This window comes from Engraulis encrasicolus, chromosome 7 (genome assembly GCF_034702125.1).
Source record: "Engraulis encrasicolus isolate BLACKSEA-1 chromosome 7, IST_EnEncr_1.0, whole genome shotgun sequence".
In the NCBI taxonomy this organism is placed as follows: Eukaryota; Metazoa; Chordata; class Actinopteri; order Clupeiformes; family Engraulidae; genus Engraulis; species Engraulis encrasicolus.
The window spans coordinates 56981866-57006298 of NC_085863.1; the positions used below are offsets into that span (position 1 = coordinate 56981866).

Genomic DNA, 24433 nt, shown 5'->3' on the forward strand with positions numbered 1-24433 from the left:
GACCATGCTGAGCATGGCACTTTTCACCCCTTATCACAGTCTTCATGTCAAAACCCTTTGTTTTAATAGTGTGAAGGTTATGAAGTATTTTGAGTTGGTATGGTTTACTTGATTAGCCTACAAGAACATTACCACCGGTGCGTAATGACATAATTGGTACCACGGGTCTTTCCAAGCTCAGTAGCACTGAAAATATAATCCATAATACTTTTCCAATGTCTTAAAGGTTTTCTCTGAATAGACAGAGAGCACACAAACACAACTACCGGTACATAGCATGGTACATAAATGCGAATTCAGGTATCATTACAACAGACAGTCGCTGGAGAGCGCAGTGTTGAATAGGGTCATTCGCATACGTATCCCATATTCCCCTGAATTTCGGTAAGCGTGTCCAGCATGTCCACTCCATCCTCGTTCATGGGAAGCACTTGAGACATTGGGCAGCATTAGTGATGTATCAAGTAAGTGCACGATGCTACAGAAGGAGCGCATAATGGGTAAGGTTACTTGTAATATGTGACCCATACGTCCTGGAATCCGTTACGCAAGGATTGCTATTCAGTCGTAACGGACACCTACCACCAGAACTTCCGCGTTATGGGCAAATGACCGTGTGTAGGCGACTCATGATCCGTCACATTCATGTGTCTTTATATTCCTGTCTAGTCGAAAAGCAGTAGTTCTCAATGGTTAAGGCGAAAGGCTATGTTCATCTCTCCAAAGGCTGAATGAAAAACACACACGGTAAGGATTATATACTCACTACAGGTATTGTATGCATTGGGTCCATTGTTAAGAAGTGCTCACTGTTTCTACTGCTGAATAGCGTGTGCAACCAAAGGGCATAGGTGCTGCCTGACAATTGAATAGCTGCGACTTACTAGTTGAGATTTTGTCTAGTCACGGTGAAGAAGAGATTTGGGCAGGGGGTGACTTCTCTGGGAGGATTCTGTGTATTCTGTATTCTGTAATTTTCCATTAGCTTGTAGCACTACTACATAGCTGCTTATTGTTTCGCCTCTGTGTTGTTGATTTTATTATATGTGTGCGCACGAGAGACTGAGGGAAAGATACTGACTCTCAGAACCTCATCGTCCCCCTTCTGTCACAGACTATTTTTGGTTTTAGTCACAGTTGGACAACATTGGGATATTTTTGATCCACACTTTGAAATTGTTAACATTTTTCGGCTCCTTAATCCCACATGGTTGAAGTGATAGATGGTGAGACAAATTCCACAATTGGACATTCTGCAAATAACCATATCGCTTAGAGAAAATAGTGTGTGATCCTTTCATTATGTCAGCCAATTTCGTAACACAGAAGCTGATGCGTAATGAACAGCTGCCCGGACTCCTGATGGAGTGAAGTGGCAAGGCAGCCCCTCTTGAACCCAACAGCAATGCATAAGTTGAAGACTATACACACGCTCAAAAGGGCATATTTCATCTGATTTGTTGTTGTTGTTGTTGTTGTTCAGTCATGATGTCATCCGAGGGTGACGATGCCGAACTTCAAGCCCTCATGGAAAGGAAGATGGCCAACGGGACCATACCAACTAACCCCAAAGACATGAATGGCACCTTGCAGGAACCATTAAGGACAGGGTTTAACATGAACCATGAGGTGAGTAGTAGCCAAGACTCGTGTTCTCCTCATAATCTTCTTGGAATGTAAGATTTGAGAGATATAGGCGATTGGGGGATGTGTATTTAGGGTAACCACTAATCAGTACCTTGAAACTTCACATGAGAACTTGTGATTATCATCTGAAACCATGCTGTTGGTAAAAGTAAAAAATTACAAATGCCCACCTTAAAATACTGATGTATATTAAACAAGTTGTCTAAAAGCAGGTTGGTGTATCAAAGGTCAGGAGGGGGGCCTATCCCGAAACCTGTTATTGTATTTATATTTCATTCGATCAGTGTGTCTTGCAGATAAATATTTCATATAATCTTGCATTATTCAAAACAGAGGGTTAATTTCACCACAACTCATGTGACCCTGCCTGTTGATCAAGACCCCCTCAGTGTCATGTGTGTGTGAGGTGACATTACAGAGGAAGTGTGCAGTATGCTGTGTTAGATATAATGACACAACTACAGCAGTGTTCTATTCAAATGGACACAGTGACTCAGCTTCCTTCAAAACTGCCGGAGCCAACTTTCGCCAAGATCGTATCTGGTGCAAACAAATTACTTACGAATGATTTTATTGTGCCTGACAGATAGGGCTTCATGGTTTAAAAATGGGTGTCTGTTGTTATAGCATACAGTGGTTATGGGGGATTGTAGTTCGTACTCTGGTCACAGAGTTCTACAGTGCGTTTATTATTGTCAGTGTTCTTGATGAGTATTGAAAGAAAGGCAGTCTCGTCTTTGATATCAGATAGAGGGACATACCTGCTAAACATGCCTGAAATAGTTGAGGTTGGGGATTGGCATCTGATTCTTTCGCTGGTCAATTAGATAAGATGTCGCAAATGAATAGGGAGACTCTGAATTTTGGAACTATCACAAAGAAATACACAGTGATTGACGTTGACTATTGAAAAAAAAAAATACAGTGTTAATTCAACACTTAGAGTGCTTTCTAGGACCAAATACAGCCTAAACAATTGTCTAATTTACAAAATGTAGCCTACTATGTGACCACTCATTGCACGTGACTCAAACACATTGACAAATAAACAAATTGACAGAGGTGGTAAGGAAAAGTTTGCATACATTTTGGACACATTGAACTGTGGCATGTACATTCATGTGTATTCCAAATGGGACATCTTTGGCTGCAAAACTTACTGTACTTTGGTCGGACCAGTAAATATAATTTATTACTTTTGTGTTGGTTAAATTTGTGGACTGGGAGCTGAGCAAGCACTTTGAAAATGACTATGATTACATACAGTACTTTACCTTTAACCAAAGGCTAATTACTCTTCCTCTGTGGTGCCTGGCAGGCTGGTGCTCATAATTATCTAGACAAACAAGAACAGGCATACACAGAAATGAATGAATACTAAGAAAGAAGGAAAGAAAGAAAGAAAGAAAGAGAGAAAAAAATGTTTTTTTAACATGACCAAACATGAGCCAACATGAACACTAAGCCGCACAACAAAAAAACTAAAACTTGACCTTCAAGAATTATAGCCGTTGACAAATAAAAAACTACAGTATCTGTCAGGAACAATAAATGACAGTTACATCATTTCCCAAAGCTGTGCAGGCCCAACACACAGCAGGCAATAGAGGTTGCCATGCCAATTAAGACTGCAAGTCTGCGGGTGTTGTTTTTGCCTGGAGAAGAAAGAAGGGGGATGGACATCTTGTTTTGTAAAGAAGTTTGGTCCAGGTGCAGAAGGAGCACATAACGGGCAAAAAGCTGCAAGTTTGCCAGACAATGTGACAGACATTTGAGATGTATCACAGACAAATACATCTCAATGAACCTCACAAGCTACAAACAACTGTTCAAGAAGTGCATTAATGGCTCAGGGAGAGAATTAACATTTAGTTTTTGAAGGTCAATCATGTTAGAGCATGCTTGTTTGTTAAGGCACTCCTTCAAATGTCAGTTATGGCCCCTATAGCATCTGCAAGCTCTGCAGATGGGACAGAGGAGACACACCCTATTTCTCTCCTAAAAGTATGGGATTGTGGGGGGAGGGAGTAGGGGGTGGACATGGTCATTAAAGCAAGTGCTACAGCTTGATTAGGTCGGCGGGAAACAAGATACGTGGGAAATTGACGCCAAAGGTGTTGGAAATGTTGTCACGCTCCTCCCAGACATGAATTTTTAAAGATGGCACAAAGGGTCCTCCTGCTATTGTGTTGGGCCCCTAGTATGTAAATAAATAAATAGATCCACCAAGAAAAGCAAGTATTGTTGACAATATCACCTATAGTGTTGTGTGACTCAGCTGCTAATTAAGGAGAGTGATTATTATAATTATTATTTTTTACCTTTATTTAACCAGGGAATAAAATCACATTAAGAATAAAATTCTCTTTTTCAAGTGAGCCCTGGCCAAGGCGGCATCACACATTACAATTTTACAGACAGGACACAGACAAAATTACGCAATAAAACCATAAAAATAATTAACATAAAACAAGATTAGAAGGAGATTACAAGATTAAAAGCAAGTGCAGACAGATTTAAACGTGTCATTAAGATATGATTTAAACTCAACTACAGACATAAAAACAGCAAGCTTGAGTTATTTCTGAATCTCATTCTAAGCAGTTGAGGCACAATGGATAAAAGCAGTTTCACCAAATTCTGTTTTCATCATGGGGGCATTTAAAACAATGTAGCTACTTGAGCATAGGTTATACCCTTGGTTGCTAAAAGATAAAAGGCTCTGTATAAACAAGGGGAGCTGGCCAACTATGGCCTTTAATTAATATTGTAGAGAGTTACTTGTGCACAATCCCTGGTGCTGAACAAAAAGATTACGTAGTTTTTGAAAAAAGGTTCGCACACTCCAATGAATGAATGAATAAAAAGAAGAAAAAATAACTTAAAGAAGAAAAAATCCAATGGCGTGTGCAAACCTTTTTTTCAAAAACTTTAATTAATATTGCCCATTAATATGTCAGTATACTGTAAGTACTGTAAGCTATAATGGTTTTGGTACACAATTTCAAGGAGACAAGCCCAACACAGTGTTCTGACCATCAGTCGGACAGTTTTTTTTCAAGGTTTTTTTGCATGTGCCTTTGTGTAGGCCTATAACAATTACGCTACAATGTTTACATCCAGAATAAATGCTCTATGTATTTCCATCAATTCTTTCTCAGAATAGGCATTTGTGTCTTTTAATGGTACTCAAAGGCTATCCATAACAGTGTTCCCCAGTAGTTTATAGTTAGCAGCAGACAACAAACACCTCACACCTTGGCTAGGTCCCCTGAAAAGATAAAGGTTTTGTATGGCAAATTACATTTCCAAAGTTACCCTTACAAAAATGCATAAGCTGTTTGTTTCATCCGATTTCATATGGAACTGCACAATACAGCCTTTGCGACCATGATACCTTGACTAAATATGTTCTGGAGGAAATTCTGCTCGCAGCAAGTTCTGCTACTACTGCACAGTGCCAGACCTTGCACAGTCAGCTATGTGTTAGTGCACACTACAGGCATGATACACGTGAGGCCCCTGGGTGTTTGGGTCCTGACTTAGTCTTGTGACATCTTCGCTGCCGCAAAATACTCCAGCAGGTTTTAAGACTGGGCTTTTTATGGCTTTGGAGCCCAAGTTAGGGAATGTTGTAAAGGAAAATTCCAGACACTCCAGACAGGAGCTGTGACTGTGACCGCAGGCAATAAGCTGACATTTGACTGGCTGGGTGAAACTGGTGGATTGGATGTTGTGCCCATTCTGGTGCTTTGAGGTAGACATCTTCCACCCATTGTGCAAATTATTGCAGAAAAGTGGCGGCTTGGCAGTCACGCATCGTTTCCAGAAAGGCAGAAAGTCTTTTGTGAGCATTGTGATGTTGCACATCTGACACGTCTGACATTTGACATCAATAATGTGATCTTAATGTCACTATGGCCAGTGATAAAAACGTTATGTCATATAAAAACAGATGATGACAAATGATTTTAAGCCTGCACTTGTACCTTCTCATTCTCTGGCCGGCCCCTGGATGCAGGGGAGGGGAGTTTCTGAACTAATAGTTATTGTAGGTAATGGCAGTAGACAGTAAATCTTAACCGATAGTTCTTAAAACGCAAAGAGTGTTGCCAAATTATACTCTTTTCTTACTTGCTAAACCAGTTGGGGACTTGACATATCTGATTCTGGACATGTGTAAATGGGTCAGTTATACCAGGCCCCATGGCAGAGATGGCCCAGAAGTGTGTCCCCATTATATATACATACAGTATAGTGCATTTATTGGGGAGGGGGGCCCTTTCAGATGACTCTGCTGAGCCAAAGCTGTCAGTGGCCCTGCATGTTGGTTACTTGCATCACAAAAGTTGAACACAATGCTAATAATGATGATAATAATGTCCATAATAATAACCATGATAATAATGTCAACACAGTCCAGTCATTGTGGAAATGAGTGGTGGTGTTTATAGTGGCCAGTAGGTGTCAGTATAGTGATATGTCTTACAGAGCCGTATATACGGCTCTGATGTCTTGGAAGTTGTGGCAAAACCGGCCACAAAAGACCTGAACACATTCACCTATAAAGGCCCATTATTTGATCACCTACCACAAAGTAGGGCTTGACACTTGCACCTGCCAATCGGACAAAAATGGCTAAAACCTGGCTGTGGCTAGTAACGAATAAAGTCTCACTAGCCATGTTAGCAGATAACTTTATTTTGGGTATGGCATACACAGTTTGTCATATTATCTGCCCTTTTAAATCAGTTGGTTATATTTAAGTTCAAGAATGATCATACTCAGGACCCTGCCGTGGCGCTAACGGTAGGGCACTCGTCTGCTAAGTGGCCGACCCGGGTTCGATTCTGGCTCGGGTCCTTTGCTGGCCCTTCCCCTTCTCTCTCTCCCAACTCACTTCCTGTCTCTTCTCCATTGTCCTATCTTGGGAAAACTAACAAAGGCTTGAAAAGTAAAAAAAAAATGTTTAAAAGAATGATCATCCTCAGATTCTATTTGCCTACAATATTATTTTCACTATGTTATAATAATATTTTCACTATGTTATAATAATATTTTCACTATGTTATAATCATATTTTCACTAGTATGTTCTTAGCATTGATATTCCTTTAGCGCTTCATCTTCAGAGCTCAGACGTATAATTTTAAAGAAAGACAACAAAACTGAGGCTAGTAGTAAGGCTGACACAGGAAGGCTGACTCAGGAAAACCACTAGCCGCATAGGCTGGTGAGCAAAAAACATATTGTCAAGCCCAAGGTGACATTTCAGAGCGGAATATAGATAGTGACCAAGTATGTTTCACTGAAGTGTGCAGTGAATGTATGAGAGCTCTTCAATACTTTGTGTCTATCTCTGTGTTGTTAAACATTGTGAACTAGGGCAGCTTAGGTTATCTTCTGGGCATCAAAATATTTCCACAACTGAGGCTGTCCTCAGTGGACACGCTAGTGTTTTCAAAACCATGAAAACAGAGTTGAAGTTGTAAAAACAGCTGTAGCAGAATGTTTTCTCGGGGAGATTAGGTTTTTTTGACCACATTGAGACACTGTCAGATCATCACGCGCGGGTTCTGTGTGTGTGTGTGTGTGTTTCTGTGTGTGTGTCTGTGTGTCTGTGTGTGTGTGTGTGTGTGTGTGTGTGTGTGTGTGTGTGTGTGTGTGTGTGTGTGTGTGTGTGTGTGTGTGTGTGTGTGTGTGTGTGTGTGTGTGTGTGTGTGTGTGTGTGTGTGTGTTCGTGTGTGTGTGTGCCAGCAGATTTCTAGTTCATCTGCTCTTGCGGTCAACTGAAACCATGTTATGTGACATTGGTCTCAGCTGGTCCTTCTGACACATGTCTTTTTGACCACTTTAAAAGTCAGCAAATGTGTCAGTGATGACATGAGTCAGTGGTAGACAGTGTCAGTGATAGCCATCGCATTGGAGCAGCATATGTTTGCCAACAACAGCTGGGAAAAGTGGTGTGTATGTGAAGTGGGCTATCTAGGTAGGTGTTTGGTGCTGGGCAGGAGGCTGTGGCTGGCGTTTCGTAACCCCTCGTGTGGCACCGCCAGAGAACAGCTGCACTGCTCCAGCGGAATGGAATGGAATGTCATCTGACACTTTGACATAACCCAAAAAGTGTGTGTGTGTGTGTGAGAGAGAGAGAGAGAGAGAGTGAGTGTGAGAAGGCAGAATTTGAAGAGTTATGACCACGCCGATGTTATGAACCATTGAGTGAAGTGATCCACACAGTTTGTACAGAGTGGTACAGAGTGGACATAGCAGGGAGTGGAGCTCCACGACCTTGTGGAACAAAACAAACAGGCCATTGAAGCGGCAAAAGGGGGTGATTGTGTGCTCTCAGGCAGACAGGCACGGAGTAAAGGATGTCTAGCATGGCCTTGATAACTCTCCAAATATGCTACTATTGACACAGGTATTATTTTGAATTTTATACATATTGTGTGTGTGTGTGTGTGTGTTTTTTTTTTTTTTACAAATACTTTTTGAGCTTTTAAGCCGTTATTCAGGTGCTGGTTACACATATGTGGATATTTTAAAATGGTGACATTTTTTATCAGTTTCCGTGTAAACACAACGTGGATAAAAATAAAAAGTCCAATGTTACAGGTCGGTTTTTATTTTCCTAGATGGGATATTTCTAAACCCAGAGATTTGAAATGCACATTCTAAAACTCTTTTTATGTGTAAACGCGAGTACAAAACTAATGCATTTTAAAATATCCATCTGAACAGTTTCCCAGACAGGACAGTCAGAAACAGGTATGGATCAGGAAATTACATTGGGATTGGAATCAAACACGGGTCCCCAGTGTATCATTACATTGCCTTAGCCATTTCAGTCATGGCCAAGGCCATTATGTTATGTTATAATGTCATCATAGTCATGAATCTGGCCATTACGTTTTGAAACACTTTTGTGTCAGACTAAGCAGCATGTTTCCAAACAGTTTTTTTCCTCACTGTGCCAAAGGGCGATGATTCTCACACATCACGATTGCTGGGTTGAAGCCATTGCTTTTATCTTTATTGCCAGGAATCTCTTCCAGGTCGTGAAAACACAAGGCCTTTGATACTACAGGACACCATGTGACTTAGTGTGGATACCGTCAGTGGCTGAGGCGATAGCATGGGAAAAAATTACAATGCAATACAATACTTGCAAAACAATGTTTCACTTTTATTCACCAGAATGCCTTTACCACTTTTATTAGCCATTAATGTCTTCATTATCAAGTGTATTTTTCTTTGACATCGAATTCCATGAAAGCTTATAAGTTCCTCAGTTCCTCCACTAGGCTGTGTACAAAACGGATGTCTTCAACGAGTGTCCTTGTTTGTCCTTTCAAGAGGTTACATTTTAAGCATGAATGCACTGCAGGGCAGATAATTCCTCCTCTGAGTCATGAACAGAGAGACATGATGACCTTACTTTAGGAAACATTACCTAGTTTCTAAGAGGTCCTGGGAAACCAAGTCATGATTAGTTGGCTCCACTTCCACTTTTTCTGTAGATACCAGAGCATTCTGCATTTTTCTTAATTACATCAACACTTTGGGTTTGGTAATACTGTATTTTTATGTAATGTGAAGTTGAAATGCTTAGTCACCATGTAGCCTGTGTCGGTGATATGCAAATGTTGTGACACAGCCCTCCTCAACAGGTGTCGCCGCACTGTATTACTCAGGTAATCATTAATGGTGATGATTGGTGATTACATGACTTGCTTCTTCTCTCATACTTATATAGTCAGGGGAGAGCTGGCACCCTCCCTCCCCGTCCCCCTCCCCCTGCCGAAGAGCGTCCAGCGTACAGAGGCAAAGGGGAAGAAGCATTGACAACATGGCCACGCAACCAGACAGACCAACATGGAACAAACAGATAGAGTTCACGCTGGCTGGGATTGGGACCGCCGTGGGCCTGGGCAATGTCTGGAGGTTCCCCTACCTGTGCTACAGAAGTGGAGGAGGTAAGAGATTCTGGACGGATGCCAATTTTTTCCTTCAGGGTTTGGTGGTGTATTGTATGTGTCAGTTGATCTTATCTGAATATATTGTCATGGTTGTTGCCATGGACATACCATAGAGTTCCTTGATCAATGAATGCCAAATTAACCCTGTTAACACACAGCGTTATACATTTGCCTTCAGCAGCATGCCAATGACCGAGTGGTAGTGCATTACTAAAGGTGTTATGTCATAGTAGTGTAGTGCTTTGGTAACTAACCTTTCAATGACTATTACAGTGTGCCACTGGTGGTAAGGCATGCATTATGAGTCTGCACAATTGCATAAAACATTGAAAGTCATCAAAGAAATATGCTTTCACTCTTGCAGTACTTGTTGGGGAAAATAGTTACTACTGTATGTACTTTGCACTTTACTTACTACACTTTGTGTATTGTTGTTCATGTCCTCTTTTGTAAGTCGCTATAGATAAAAGTGTCTGCTAAATGGAATGTGATAGTAAATGTAATGTGATATAATGTGATTATATAATGTGATTATTTTAGTCATCTGTAGGTTAGTTCAGATGACTTTATAGGACTTCCATAGCATGACACCAGAATAGTGTAAAAGAGCCCACCAAAAACTCAGGAAAAGCATGTGCCAATGAATGTTTTGATTGGAAAATGTATTATTCCTGAGAACAGGAAAGATGAATATAATCTAAAACATTGATCACCGAAGTACAGCACAATTTTATTTCCTGTAGGAAATTTCAAGTAACGTCTTTTCATTCAGCTGATAGTGGTATCCGGTGTCAACAGTTAATTAAATCTGTGTGTCCTACAGGAGCCTTCCTGGTTCCCTACCTCCTCATGCTGGTGGTTCTGGGAATCCCACTGCTCTACATGGAGCTGATAGTGGGGCAGTACCTTAGGAAGGGACCTGTCCACGTCATGGAGAAAGTATGCCCGCTGCTTAAAGGTAAATATATGGATAAAACTGCTCTTTAGAGCCTAAGTAATACATGGAATAGACATGAAATTCTGTATTGAATGTTAGCGTGGACTCGGTTCATGGTTAATTGATACAAAGAAGCTTTAATCAGTTGTACTAGTCTGCTTCAGGAATCTACAAACTGATTAATTCAAGTTAACATTTAGTCAAGTCATATTGTTGCTTTGAGTTAAGTTGAGTAATCTTGTATTGTCAGTGGAAATGCCCCCCTTGGCATGTTTTAAATTCATTTTAAGGATTATTTTGAGTTTCCTATGGGCTTTCACATATTTTTCAAGTGGAAGTGTATTCACCCAACAGTAGTTCTTCTACAACAAGTCGACAAATCATTTTGTACATGGAAGAAATCCTAATATACTTTCACGAGTTGCGTTAGATAGAAAACACCCTCTTTTATTGTGGATCTTCTGCTAACAGCACTTGTGTTTTCTCCTTCTTCTTCTCCTCTTCCTTGTAGGTGTTGGTCTGGCAACAGTCGCCATCTCCTTCATCATGTGCACCTACTACAACGTGATCATCACCTGGGCGCTCTACTATCTTTTCAGCTCCTTCCAGAGCCCCCTGCCCTGGACTAACTGTAACAACACCTGGAACCAGCCCAACTGCTCTGACCATGCCACCAACTCCTCCCTGACAACCACCGCCAGCCAGCAGTTCTTCAAGTATGTCCCCTTATGAATTTATAAAATCTGAATGGCTTTTAGATGTTTTTTTATAGTTAAGTCGATTTAAGTTGGGTTTATCAACTAGTTCAGACATGCGGAGTGTCCTTCATTTGGTGTTGAAGTGTTGTGAAATGAATTGATCCACCACCGACAGCCAGCAGCTTTTCAGGTATGTCCTGTCAAGTATGGCTTTGATTTAAATGGATTAAAAAATGTATTTTCTAGTTTTACAAGACAAGTGGAGTGCTGTACAGTTGCTACTGAAGTGTTGTGAAATTAAATGACCCACTAACATTCAGGATGTTTGTGTTCACCGTTTAATTGTCAGTCAAGACGGTTAAGAGCAAGTTATTCATTCGCCACTGTAGTTTTCCCGAACAGAAGTCACAGTGCTGTTTGCGATGATGTGCGACACTGCACGTGTGGCTGCTGTTTGCGATGATGTTTGACACTGCACGTGTGGCTACTGTTATGGGGCAGGGTTGCAAAATGTGCTGTAAAAAGATGTGGAATTGCAAAAGAATGAAAGGTCGCAGTCGTAAAATGAAATCATGTGGTTATCGGGAAAAATTAACCTGGTTCAGAAGTGGGTTTCCGGGTGCTAGGCGAGTTCAGTCCTGAATCATCATGAATCATCATATACTGTATATGCACTGTAGATCAGATAGCAAGGATTTCTAGGTTATTTCATATAGGTGACATTGATTGTAAATGGGTCATCATGGCAAACTGTTGACTTGGAATTGCATATACCATAACTATGTTTGATGGGCTGATAAATGTGCATGATGCCATATACCTATACAGCAGCAAGAGTAACTAAATCTGCACAATATTGTCATCATGTCCTGTACGTACATTGGGGCTACCGTGGCCAGCTAATACACATAGAGACGTTTATTTTTTCCAGAGGCGTTTCTCAGCCTTGCAAGTGGCTGGATAACCACCACACAGCTGCCAAAGACCAGCTGGGGGAGCATCGCGACTCGCAACAAAAATGCCAGTGCTGCTCAAGAGACGGGGCTGTCCTCCTGTCCTGTCCTGCCTGTCATGCCACTGGCTGTCACGGCTGCTGTGTTTTGTGTTGTTGTCAGTCACAAAGTGCTGGAGCGGACGTCTGGGCTGGGGGAGCCGGGCACGCTGCGATGGGAGCTCTTCCTGCTGCTACTGGTGGCCTGGATACTCATCTACCTCTGCATCTTCAAAGGGGTCAAGTCCACTGGGAAGGTATTGCATTACATTTCATTGCATTACATACATTACACTGGCTACGCTACACTACACTGCATACATTACATTATTACATTACATTACATTACATTACACTACGCTACACTACAATACACAGATTACATTATTACATTACATTACACTACGCTACGCTACAATACACAGATTACATTATTACATTACATTACATTAGGCCTACATTACATGTGCATTAGATCTACATCTGCATCTTCAAAGGGGTCAAGTCCATGGGGAAGGTATTACATTGCATTCCAGGGTATTGGTTACAATCCCTGGTGGTCAGTCCCAGCTTAGTCCCTTCCTTTGCACCTTAAAGGAGTTCAAGTGCACCAAGAATGTTTATTACTGCATCATTACTTTGGATTACATTACATTACTATACTCCCATACTCCCACACTCCCATGTATGTCCTTTGGCACTCCTCTAAAGCTTGCTACAGAGCCAGTCTGGACAAGTCTGAGGAAAGAGCCAGTAAGATTTGAGGTATTCTATAGAGTTGAGTTACCATAGGAACACCCCCTGAGAACTTGTATCTTTGCCAGACTAGAAGCTCGGAAGAACTTTTTTGTAGTGACTGCCAGGCTATTACGTTACACTTTAGCTGACGTTATTGTTCAAAGCAAGATTTATTTACAACAGATACAGGATATTGGTTATACTCCCTTGAGCTTTGTGGGGTTAGGTGTCTTGAATGAGAATGTAGGGAGTCCACACACACTCTTCCTACTGGTTGGGTAGGATTTTAACCTGCACCCTTCTGTTGCCAAGACTAATTCCCTAACCACTAGGGCACAGTATCAAGACTATCCCTCTGTGCCTGATATAAGCAAACTTACTGCTGCAGTTATTATTTTTTACTTTCTACACAACGTCACAGCACTGTTACCACAACATTATCTGACATGAATACCAAGAGTAATTTATTTTAGGTACATACCATTAATCCTTGCAGCAATGTGAGTTTAGATGTCTTTCCATCAGTGGGGTAACACAGTACTATTGTTGTATCTGAATAGTAGCAACATAGTGTGAAACAGAGTGAAATATTTCATACCACAGTCATGTGCATACTTTTAAGGACTCTTCTTTTTGTTATACGCACTTTAAAAGAAATCTCTTTTGACAGTTTCCCAGTTTTGACATGTGTGCTCTCGGTGTTCAGGTGGTCTACTTCACGGCTCTGTTCCCCTATGTTATCCTCTTCGCTTTACTGATCAGCAACGCACAACTGCCTGGGGCATTGGACGGCATCAAGTTCTTCATCGTGCCAGACTGGGAAAAACTGATGTCGGTTGAGGTATACAAAAATACAATAACAGTTTTTCACATGTTAAGTTTTTGCACTTGGTCAGTTTTAATGTCTGTGTATGTGTCCAAAGAGTTTATCTGTAAGCCACTGGACTTCTTCTTTGAGCTCGAAGCTGAAGTGCCAAGCACAAAGAAGAAGACCAGTTGTTTACAGCTGAGGTCTTTGGATAACATGAATGAGAATGAATGAATGAATTTATTTATTTCATCGCACCATTATTATTCCTTCAATTTACAGTACATGTTACGAAAAAGGATATTGGCATGAAGAAATGGGTGAAAACTTATAAGAAGGGGCCCTTACAGTATGTAGAGTCTTCACAGACAATGTGTATATAGAGTATGTGTTTCTATATAACTAGGTCTGGGTCAATGCAGCAGCACAGATCTTCAATTCCATTGGGATCGGATTTGGTGGCCTGATGACCATGGCCAGCTACAATTCTTTCAATAACAATGTTCTCAAGTAAGTCGCTCCCATTGCTACCCTAACCAGGGCTCACTTGTAAAAGAGATATTTGTTTCTTTTTTTGATATTTGTTTTTGGGCATTTTAGCCTTTATTTAGATAGGACAGTCGAAGATGGAGACAGGAAATCAGTGGGAGAGAGACGGGGTAGGATTGGGATATGACTCAGGCCGGACTTGAACCTGTGTTCCCATGGGCATGCAAGCCCAGATGTGGGAGGCTTAACGCGCTGTGCCACAGCGCCCCAAAAGAGATGTTTGTTTCAATGTGATTTGTCCACTGGTTAAATACAGGTAAAATAATAAAAAATAGTGCTCTTTTGGTTCTAGCTCAAACTTAGCCAGGTCTCACTTGTAAAAGAGATATTTGTTGCAATGTGATTTTTCCCCTGGTTAAAGAAAAAGACAAAAAAGTGCTCCTTTAGTTCTAGCGCAAAATGCTGGTATCAAGAGCAAGTTGTAAAAAAAAACATGCTCCAGTTTGGAGCATAAGGGCATCTCCTCTCCTTTCATCTGAGAGGCGTATTCAGTTCTGGTCTGATATGAGCGTGAATCACAACTCAAAATTGTGTCCAGATTTCAGCGCATTCGCTGCTGTCTGGAGCACATAGATGGCCAAACTCTGCTTCTGGTTGGTCGAGCTTCAAACACGAAAATGCTCGACTGTTTCCTGACCAAAAAGTAATGCAATGTTTCGGCTGCTTTACTTTTGCCAAGGACAGCGAAAATAAGCAAGAGAATGGTGATTTTTTGTGACATTGTGCCCTGACCAAAACCATCCCTAAACCTTACCTGTCACAGGGCATTGAGGAGCTACGCATTAACTTGCAAAGGCATAGCACACGTGATAGCCGGTTCAAATCTGCAGTTATCTTGAAGCTCGACCAGTCAGAAGCCGAGTTTGGCCATCTGTGTGCTCCAGACAGCAGCATGACCACTGTGTATGTGTGACATCAAAGGGAATGCGTCTTAATCTGGAAGCAATGTGAATTTTTGGTTTGTGTGACAAATTAGACTCAATTCCTTCGAGATCATGTACGTAGCTGATAGCCCCATAGTTCACTACCCACAGGTCAGAAGTGGAGCAGTGCCTCCCATGCTTAGACTATTCAGTGATAAAGCACCACAGAATGTATGAGCACCACAAATTGATATCATAAAGGTACATTATGTGTGTCTTATGTATGTTCCCAGGGACACCTTGACCATCTCCATCCTAAACTCCCTGACCAGCATTCTCGCCGGCTTTGTCATTTTCTCAGCCTTTGGCTACATGTCTCATCTACAGAAGATTCCTGTTAGTCAACTGGCTGTGGACGGTAGGTGTTACAGTGTTTGCCACAGAATGCTGGGATGTGTTTAGTTAGCGTCATTGCTAACTAAGTTAGCAAGTTACTTGGTTGCAATGCAATTTCCCATTAACAACCTACTAAGTTGCTAACTGGTTAGCAACAATGCTTTCGAGAAACGGGGCCCTGGTGAAGGTGGTGGAGACAGAGAGTACGAGTCAGAGGCATGGTTGCATTGGTATTATTCTAGTCTTGTGCAAATGTCTTAAAACTAGTCTAAAATGTCTAGTTCAAAAGTACTGATTATTTGGTGATTTTTACTTAAATTAAAGTTGACTAGATGCTTTTCACTTGAATCTAGAAAGCTTACTAAGATTTCAGTTTTTGCAGTGCATGTACATTCCAAATTTAATGTGTGTTTTTTTCCTTGTGCACTTTCCTTGTGTGTTGTTCCTCTGTGGGGCAGGTCCGGGGCTGGTGTTTGTGGTGTACCCCCAGGCCTTTGCCACCATGCCAGTGGCTCCTCTCTGGGCCATCATCTTCTTCTTCATGCTGCTCTGCCTGGGGCTGGATAGTGAGGTCAGTGGTGCAGCTCTCAACACCTGCCGTGATACATGTTGTTTATATATAAACATAGTTCTGGAGGAAGTCTGCAAGTGATTGACAGTTGGCATTACTCGCTCCTTTCGCTCAGATTTAAATCCGTCCTTCTCTCTTTCACCCGTCATGTGCAAAGGCTTCCCAAATTGTCCCACCACCTCCCCATACTCCTCCATTTTTCTAAAACACCCAGCTACAATTCCTCTATACACATAGGGGGTAGAGATGGATCTCATTCGGCATGATCTCAGCTTAAAGCATCCCAGGACTGTGGCCAGCTAACATGCCACACATGCCTATTGTACACCAAGCACTGAAGGACAAACTACTGTAGTACTCGTGAACTACTGTACTGTATAGTTTAGTGACGTTTCAGCATTAGCATACATCAGGTTTGTTTTTCGTGTACTATTTAAGAAGCATATTCATTGCAGCATATCAAGCACCAATTACTAATATTTTTTATGGGTATGAGATGCTGTTGCACCACCTGACGTCTGAGCCCAAAAAAACTCGTCTTTGACCCATGAATGTTAGGAAGGGCTACATCATGCTATACTCCATGTAATCACTGTAACTATACTGCCCTACATAGGCAAAGTGCAGTAACTAGACAAACATTGAAACTGGCCCTCAAATTCTTGGTATTTGCCTGGATGTTGTAGTCAATGCAAATTTGACATGGCGATATCTCTCAGATGGGACACATTTGTACCATAAGGCTTTGTCACAAGATAAAGCAGGTGTTGAAAATATGTTGTTACTTCACTTTTCCTTTGTAGAGCAGTGAAAATGTCTATGTCAGTAGCGCCTCAATGACACCTTAACACCTGTAATGACAACTATGGGTGTATTTGTAAACTCAACGGACAGTCTTGATAAATAAACAAGTGCTCGGAATTGATGAACAGCTTCAAAGACAGAGCTCTGACTGCTGTGTGCTTTTTGCGAGTTTACGAGGACACCCCCCCATACATCACACTTCTTACTTCACATCATCACTGTAGCTATACGTAGCTCTTAGGGCAGTGCAGTAGGGCATGGCATTTTTTCTCTAGGGTGCGTTTAAGGAAAATATGGCAAGGTGTAAAATTCCACTGAAAACAATGAATGACAACATGCTGTTCTCTGGAATCCCTGTTTAGGAATATATCAACAGTCAATGTTCAACCCTGGTGAGCAGCAGTTAGTGTGAAATACTCCTGTGTGAAAAAAAGTGAGACCGTAGTCTGTATCCAAAGCTGTTATTGATACTTTGAGCTTTTGGGATTACGGGATTCTCCCGTGTTTGGATTACACTTTACACAACAGTGCTCATGGGAAACTATGGACAAAAGGGCTCGAATCTCAGTTGCTTTTGTCCATATAGCCCAGTTCTGAATACGGAGGTCACTGTGCTGTGTTAAGTCCAGGATATCCTACCTTAAAGGACATATTAGTCCTGCATGAGAAAGCAGCATATTGGCCATCGTTGTACTTAAGAGGCCTTACTAATGTCATATAAGTTGGTGAGAGCTACTTCCAACAGAACATGTGACACAGCGGAAAACAGCACAGCGCATTGTTTTTAGTCATGTATTTATTTTGAGGTATTTTGGCCTGTTTTGCCTTTGTTACAGAAAGGACAGTGAAGTAGTGACAGGAAACGAGTGGGGGAGAGAGATGGGGGCCAGATTGGGAAATGACCCGTACTGGACTCAAACCTGGGTCCCCACAGACATTTGTGCCACAGCACCTCCAGCTATTGTTTCATTTTATTGTTTTAATTGTACTCCGAGTTAAATGTTGGCATGTGCTTCCTGATTGCAGTTTGCTATGGTGGAAGTCATGGTGACCAGTTTGATGGACAGCTACAGCAAGCCAATCTTGAAGTACTTCAAGATGAAGGAGATACTGGTGCTGGTTGTGTGCATTGCTGCCTTCCTGATGGGAATCCCTCATGTCATGCAGGTAACAACACATGGACGTAAATAATCTAATCGTTATGTATGCTTAATAAAAAAAAATCTATCTAATCATTATGTATGCTTTTATGCTTGTGTTTTGTTCACCTTGGAGGAGGAGCTTTAAATTTCATTGTGCAATGTATAATGACAAAAAGACTATTCTATTCTATTCTATTCGACATAACACAACAGTTCGATCTGGTCAAATTATTTAAAAAAAATGTTTGGATGAGACGTTCTACGCACCACTAGGTTGGTATTCCACAACATACTATGGATGACTCTTAACATGTAATAATCCGTCTGTCAAATTCATATGGACACTTCTAATAATAATAATAATAATAATAATACATTTTATTTTTGAGCGCCTTTCAAAATACCCAAGGACACTTTACAATCAAAACAAACACATAACAGTAGGGAAAGTATAACAAAGCTTCAGTGAATTAACAATAGGAGAGTAATTAAAATGCAAAAATGAAATAGAAATAAAAGTACAATAAAAATAAATGTTTTAAAATAAGAAAAAGAAGTAGAATGCATTTGAAAATAAAATAAAAATGAGGGGGAAAAAATTATAATATGTAAAATAAAAAATAAACTGATAATTAAAATAAAGTGGAAGTGCCTGTCAGTGAAGTTGAAAAGCAGATGTGAAAAGGTGTGTCTTCAGCTTAGATTTGAAAGTAGACAGTGTAGAACACTGACGAAGTGACAGTGGGAGAGAATTCCAAAGTTTGGGGCCTACAACACTAAATTCCCTGTCGGCCATGGTGCGCAGAGTGTGTGGAGGGAACTGTAAGGAGGAGTGAGTCAGTGGAGCGTAGTGTGCGGGTGGGATTGTATGGGGTGAGGAGACTTGTGATGTAGGAGGGTGCAAGGTTGTGCTGGGCCTTGTATACGAGGAGGAGAATTTTGAAATGGATACGTGAATGGATAGGAAGCCAGTGTAATTGATAGAGGATAGGGGTAATGTGATACCAGGGTCTGGTGTGTGTAAGTAATCTAGCTACTGAGTTTTGAATGTATTGTAGACGGTTAATCAATTTAGTAGGGAGACCAGTGAGTAGGGCATTGCAATAATCTAATATGGAGGTTACGAAAGCGTGAATGAGGGTCTCAGCAGAGGTAGGGGTAAGAGAAGTGTAACAGAGTTGAAAATGCTGTGCCTGCTTGAGTCCGTTTCAGAAGGGCAGAGTCTGGAGATGGTTTTAAGGTGGAAAAACGCAGTTTTGGTGAGGTGTTTAATATGGGATTCAAAGGAGAGCGAAGAGTCGATGATGACGCCCAGATTTTTTACTTCAGAGGAAGTGGAGGTAAAATAGTCAGGGATAGAGAACTGAGAAAGGTTTATCTTTTTAAGTAATGATGGGGTGACGATGATGATGGCTTCGATTTTGTTTTGATTAAGTTTAAGAAAGTTTTGGGTCATCCAATTACTAATTTCATTGAGGCAGGTTGTTAAGTTAGCGAGGGGGAGTGGATGGGAGGGTTTAGTGTGTATGTAGATTTGGGTGCCATCTGCATAACAATGAAAATTTAGGCCATGTTTTCGGAGAATGTTACCAAGGGGAAGAATATAAATGATGAAGAGTAGGGGGCCTAGAACTGAGCCTTGTGGAACACCATGTGTGAGGAGTGAATTTGGAGACCGGAAATCACCAATAGAGACAAACTGCTCTCTTCCAGTTAGATAGGACCTGAACCATGAGAGAGCAGTACCAGTGATGCCCAATAGGGTTTCCAGCCTTGTGAGAAGGACGTTGTGGCAGACTGTGTCAAAAGCAGCTGTTAAATCAAGTAGCAGGAGGATACTGAAATGGCCTGAATCCGCAGCTAACAAAAGGTTGTTTACGACCTTGACTAGTGCAGTTTCAGTGCTATGCTTAGCCCTGAACCCAGACTGCAGTTCCTCCCATAGGCTAAATGATGTCATGTGTTCTTGAAGCTGTAAGGCCACAGTACGCTCTAGCAGCTTGGAGATGAAGGAAAGGTTTGAGATGGGACGGTAGTTTTTAAAATCATCCGCTGCAGCTCCAGCTTTTTTGAGGACAGGAATAGTAATAGGAATAGGAATGTGCCTGCAGCAAATCACTTGCCTGATTATCATCGACTTTCAAATCTCGTACCAAGAAGTTGGTCTGACCAAGAAGATCCGAAACGACAAGTGTTACCAAATGCTGTTAATGAACAAGAGCATGCATTTTTCATTTTTCCAGTTTGGGATCTACGTGTTCCAGCTGATGGACCACTACACGGCTATTGTGTCCATCCTCTTCCTCGCCTTCTTTGAAGTGATTGCAGTCTGCTGGGTGTTTGGTGAGTATGAAATTGGTGAAATACGAGAAGCATTATGAGGACTTTCAACATTCCCACAAACAATTTAGATTTGCGTTACTGAATAAAATCAGTAGCATTCAGAAGCTGCATTCAGACTGAATCACAGGTAGTTTACAACTTATTTGGAACCATGGAGGAAAGTTTTGATTGGAAGAGCAACATTTCAAACAATTTTTTAGAGATGTGAGATGAAGCGAAATAAAATTCAGGTACTAAAATAAAAAAAGCTGTCTGGATAAGACCCACATTATTGCTCTGGTAGAATATTATAAGTGGCAATGGCTTTGTCAATTGAATGACTGATATAAAACTAACTAGCAACACTTACAGAACTTGACGCCGGTGTCATAATTGACAAGTTGACATTAATCAAAGTGACATTACTAGAAGTTGTCTTAGTCATGACTATTTGACAATAATCAGTGTGACGTTACCAGAAATCATCTTCGTCATGAGAACCTGACAATTCATTTCTTTGAAATGTCCTAATTATGACAATTTGACACTATTTGAAAATGTTTAAGGGTGTTTGTTTCTTTATTGTTTATATGACAGTTGTAGGGGTCATAGTGAAAAACAAATCCTGAGCCTGAACTTTTTCCCCTGCTCTAACGACGACGACAAGATACTGCATAGTGACGTAACATAGGCCTATTTTGACACATTATTCAAACTTTTAATAGCCTATGTATGACCATTATTCAAGCCTGATAGTAGAAGAAAACCCTGAACCTGTAACACTTTCTAAGATAAGAATAACCTAATGGCTAATTATTATCAATGTTTTTATTTTTGCAAACTCTGTCAAGCCTGAAATCAGGCTTGGAGCCTGAATACTATCAGCCCTGCAGTTGAGAGTATGACAGCAAGAGTGGGGGAGAGAGATGGGGCAGGGCTGGCAAATGACCCAGGCTGGACTCAAACCCTGGTTGCCATAGGCATGCAAGCTCATATTGGCATTGACATAATGTTAAGACACATCCATGACTGCGTCACGACACTGTTATGTACGTACGTACATCATACGTATGACGCCTGTCCACAAATGTTACCAACTTACTTAACCCAAATTGTCTTCTCTTCACCATCAGGAGTGGGGAGGCTCTCCGATAGCCATATTGAGATGACTGGCAAACCACCAAACATATTCTTCAAACTGTGCTGGTGGGTCGTATGTCCAACACTGATTGGAGTAAGTAGACTGAAGTTTAAAAGGAGAATTCTGGTCAAATTTAACATGCAGTTGTATTGCTCACACTATCCTTGACACCGACGGTGTAACCCTTTCCGAGATCCTGGCCAACTAATGGGGGCATGGGTTTGTTTGCAACACATATTGTTTTAAATGTCTTAAAGATACTATATTAGCCTAAACGATACTGCGCTGTTGTAAGGTGTACCATTTTAAATGATATTCGGAGTATGTAAAAACGTTTCAAACAATATGTAAACAATCCCACACCCCCATTAGCTAACCTTCTGTAGAAATGGGGTAGGTAGGTGGGCATAGCAGGTGACTGTACTGATGATTCTGCTTCTTCTGTCCCCCGCCAGGTGATCCTGATCTTCTCAGTTGTGCAGTTTAAGCCGGCCCGCTACGAGCACTACGTGTACCCAGCGTGGGCTCAGGGGTTGGGCTGGGTCATCGCCCTGGCCTCCATCATCTGGATCCCCCTGGCAGCCATTCACACTCTATGGGTCTTGCCAGGAACCTTTATGCAGGTAGGCTGACACTTGAATACCTGGACATACATACAGAACAACATACAGTACACACACAAACACACAGTGATAGGCAACACTGATTCAGAAGCTACAGTATACGCCAGTGCCACATATTCCAGATGAGCCGGTTTGACCTGTCCAATAGCCCTACAGGTCTTTTGGAATATGTGATTAGATAGATTGTAGCTTCTGAATGCAGGTACCCCAACACATACGCACACACCAATGACTAACATTGATTGAGGTTGATGGGATTAGTTGACAGTGCTTAAAATGTGAATTAGATTCATATGATCTAATTTTTTATTTGTACTTCTTTTTTATCAGAGAATACGCAGGTCGCTCACTCCATTTGGCATGGAGAAGGTGGCCGTGGTGCACACATCAGGAAGTGGAGACATGCTTCCAGACCTAGCGGTGAAGCTGTGAGGTCAGCATCACCATTCTGGCCCAGAGAAGCCACTCTGCCTCGGACCCAGTCCATACCACACACCCCAACCCTCTTAAGGCCTTTTTGCTACTACTTCAAATTGCACTGTGTAGGGGGATTCCACCAGACGCATTTAGATGTATGTGTTTACGGACCTCCAACCCATCGACATATTTAGATGTACGTATATGCGTATGGATCCCCTCCACTGCCTTCCACTTCTCTCCTCCAACTGCTTTGTTCAGTTTGAGGATGCGTGGACAATCCCTGTTGGGATGTCAGGCAACCGGTTTACCGCTCCCAGTGGCCTGAGCTGGCTCATCTCATCCTCTGGTTAGCCTTCTCCACTCTCATCTCATCTCATCTCAATCATGGACCAGCAGAGGAGGGACAGCAGCTTCTGTAGACACATGTCAGGACTCAATGCAGAATCTGTGGACTTGTCAGGGTATGGATAATTAAGTTGGTTGAAAATGTATATTTTTGCAATATTTTTTATAGTGTTTGTAAACATCTAAAACATTTTTTAAAAGAAATAGTTGAACCAAAACAAACAAGCAAAAACAAAAAAGAAACAAAAAAACCACCCAGAATTGTTCCTGTCAAATATGGTTGCTGTGGATGCCCTTTCTATTAGAAATGGAAAATATTTGAAAAATCGCTAGACTTACAAGATTTGTTACTGCAGATGTTTATTTATATTTATTTGGATAAAAAATACTCCTGTGTGAATTTTGGTTAGAAATGCAGGCATATATAGCAGTGCTTCCAGTGGACCTATGTTGACTTTTTAACGTTAAATGCTTTAAATCCGATTTTTGTCTTAAAATTAGCTACTTTTTTACTTCAGAAGAATAGGTATGTGTTGCTTTACTTAAATGACAGCTATATTGTCCTTGCCGAACAATCTTACAAAAGCAGAGTTGTACAAGAGGAGATGGGTTATTCACAGTCCAAAGGTGAGCTCCTACTTGTAAAGCGACCAAAGGCAGCCTTAGCTCACTCATGTTGCTGCGTTATCGCAGCAACATTAAGAACAAATTGGAATTAATCTATGACTTATGAGATACGAGTTATGTGATAAAAGTTTAATTACGACATGCTGTAATCATGGACATTCAGATGTGTGAATAATATCATGGCAGACATGTTGCACATATCTTTATCAAATGGCACAACTTTCACACAGAGATTACACGTTCCCTTGGTTTTTCTAATTTATTTTTATATGGCAAGTATAGGCCAGCCTTTAAAAAAACGTTGTCTACTTGGCCTACAATGTTCATTATTTTGACATAAAATCCCACTTCTTTGTATATGATGGTGTTTATTGTGTTTTATGATTTTGTGTGGTCAATGTGGTCTATCTCTGCATCAGTGGTGATAACCAATCACAAATGCAGAGGTCAAGGACTGGGCTGTAGTTATATTGTCCGGGAATCATAACTTCATGCAAAGGCTAAGTGCAAAGTCAGTATTTTCTGCTTGCCATGTATACTGAGAAGACATTGATTAGTAGGTCCTTGATATACAGTATAAGACCTGATAGATGAATAGTAGCTCTGCCACTTTCACTGCTAGATGTAGCCCTGCAACACACGTCCTGGTGAAGAACTTCAAAGTGAGAGGGCAAATAAAACCTCTTCCTCCAATTTCTTCTTCCTTGTTGCCTCTGCAAAGGTGCCAACTTCAGCTCAACATTGGGGGGTGGGGGGGGTGTCAAAATTGTAGGATGTTGTAATGACTGAAGTCGGTGCAGAGGCAGATAGAAGACAACTATCAACATTTTCAT

The 24433-nt window shown here is 41.2% G+C and overlaps 1 protein-coding gene across 1 annotated transcript; it reads left to right on the forward strand.

The window, feature by feature from the left end:
• The first annotated feature begins 388 nt into the window (after nucleotides 1-388).
• Nucleotides 389-23957, forward strand: si:ch211-283g2.1 (sodium- and chloride-dependent GABA transporter 1). The gene is made up of 15 exons (XM_063204103.1): nucleotides 389-747; nucleotides 1484-1629; nucleotides 9403-9622; nucleotides 10449-10583; nucleotides 11074-11278; nucleotides 12376-12508; nucleotides 13696-13830; nucleotides 14204-14307; nucleotides 15503-15627; nucleotides 16064-16176; nucleotides 18007-18147; nucleotides 20366-20465; nucleotides 21578-21678; nucleotides 22041-22208; nucleotides 22539-23957. Exons 1-15 carry the CDS (start codon nucleotides 732-734, stop codon nucleotides 22638-22640), a joined length of 1944 nt encoding a protein of 647 aa, XP_063060173.1. The 5' UTR covers nucleotides 389-731; the 3' UTR covers nucleotides 22641-23957.
• The last annotated feature ends 476 nt before the right edge of the window (nucleotides 23958-24433 follow it).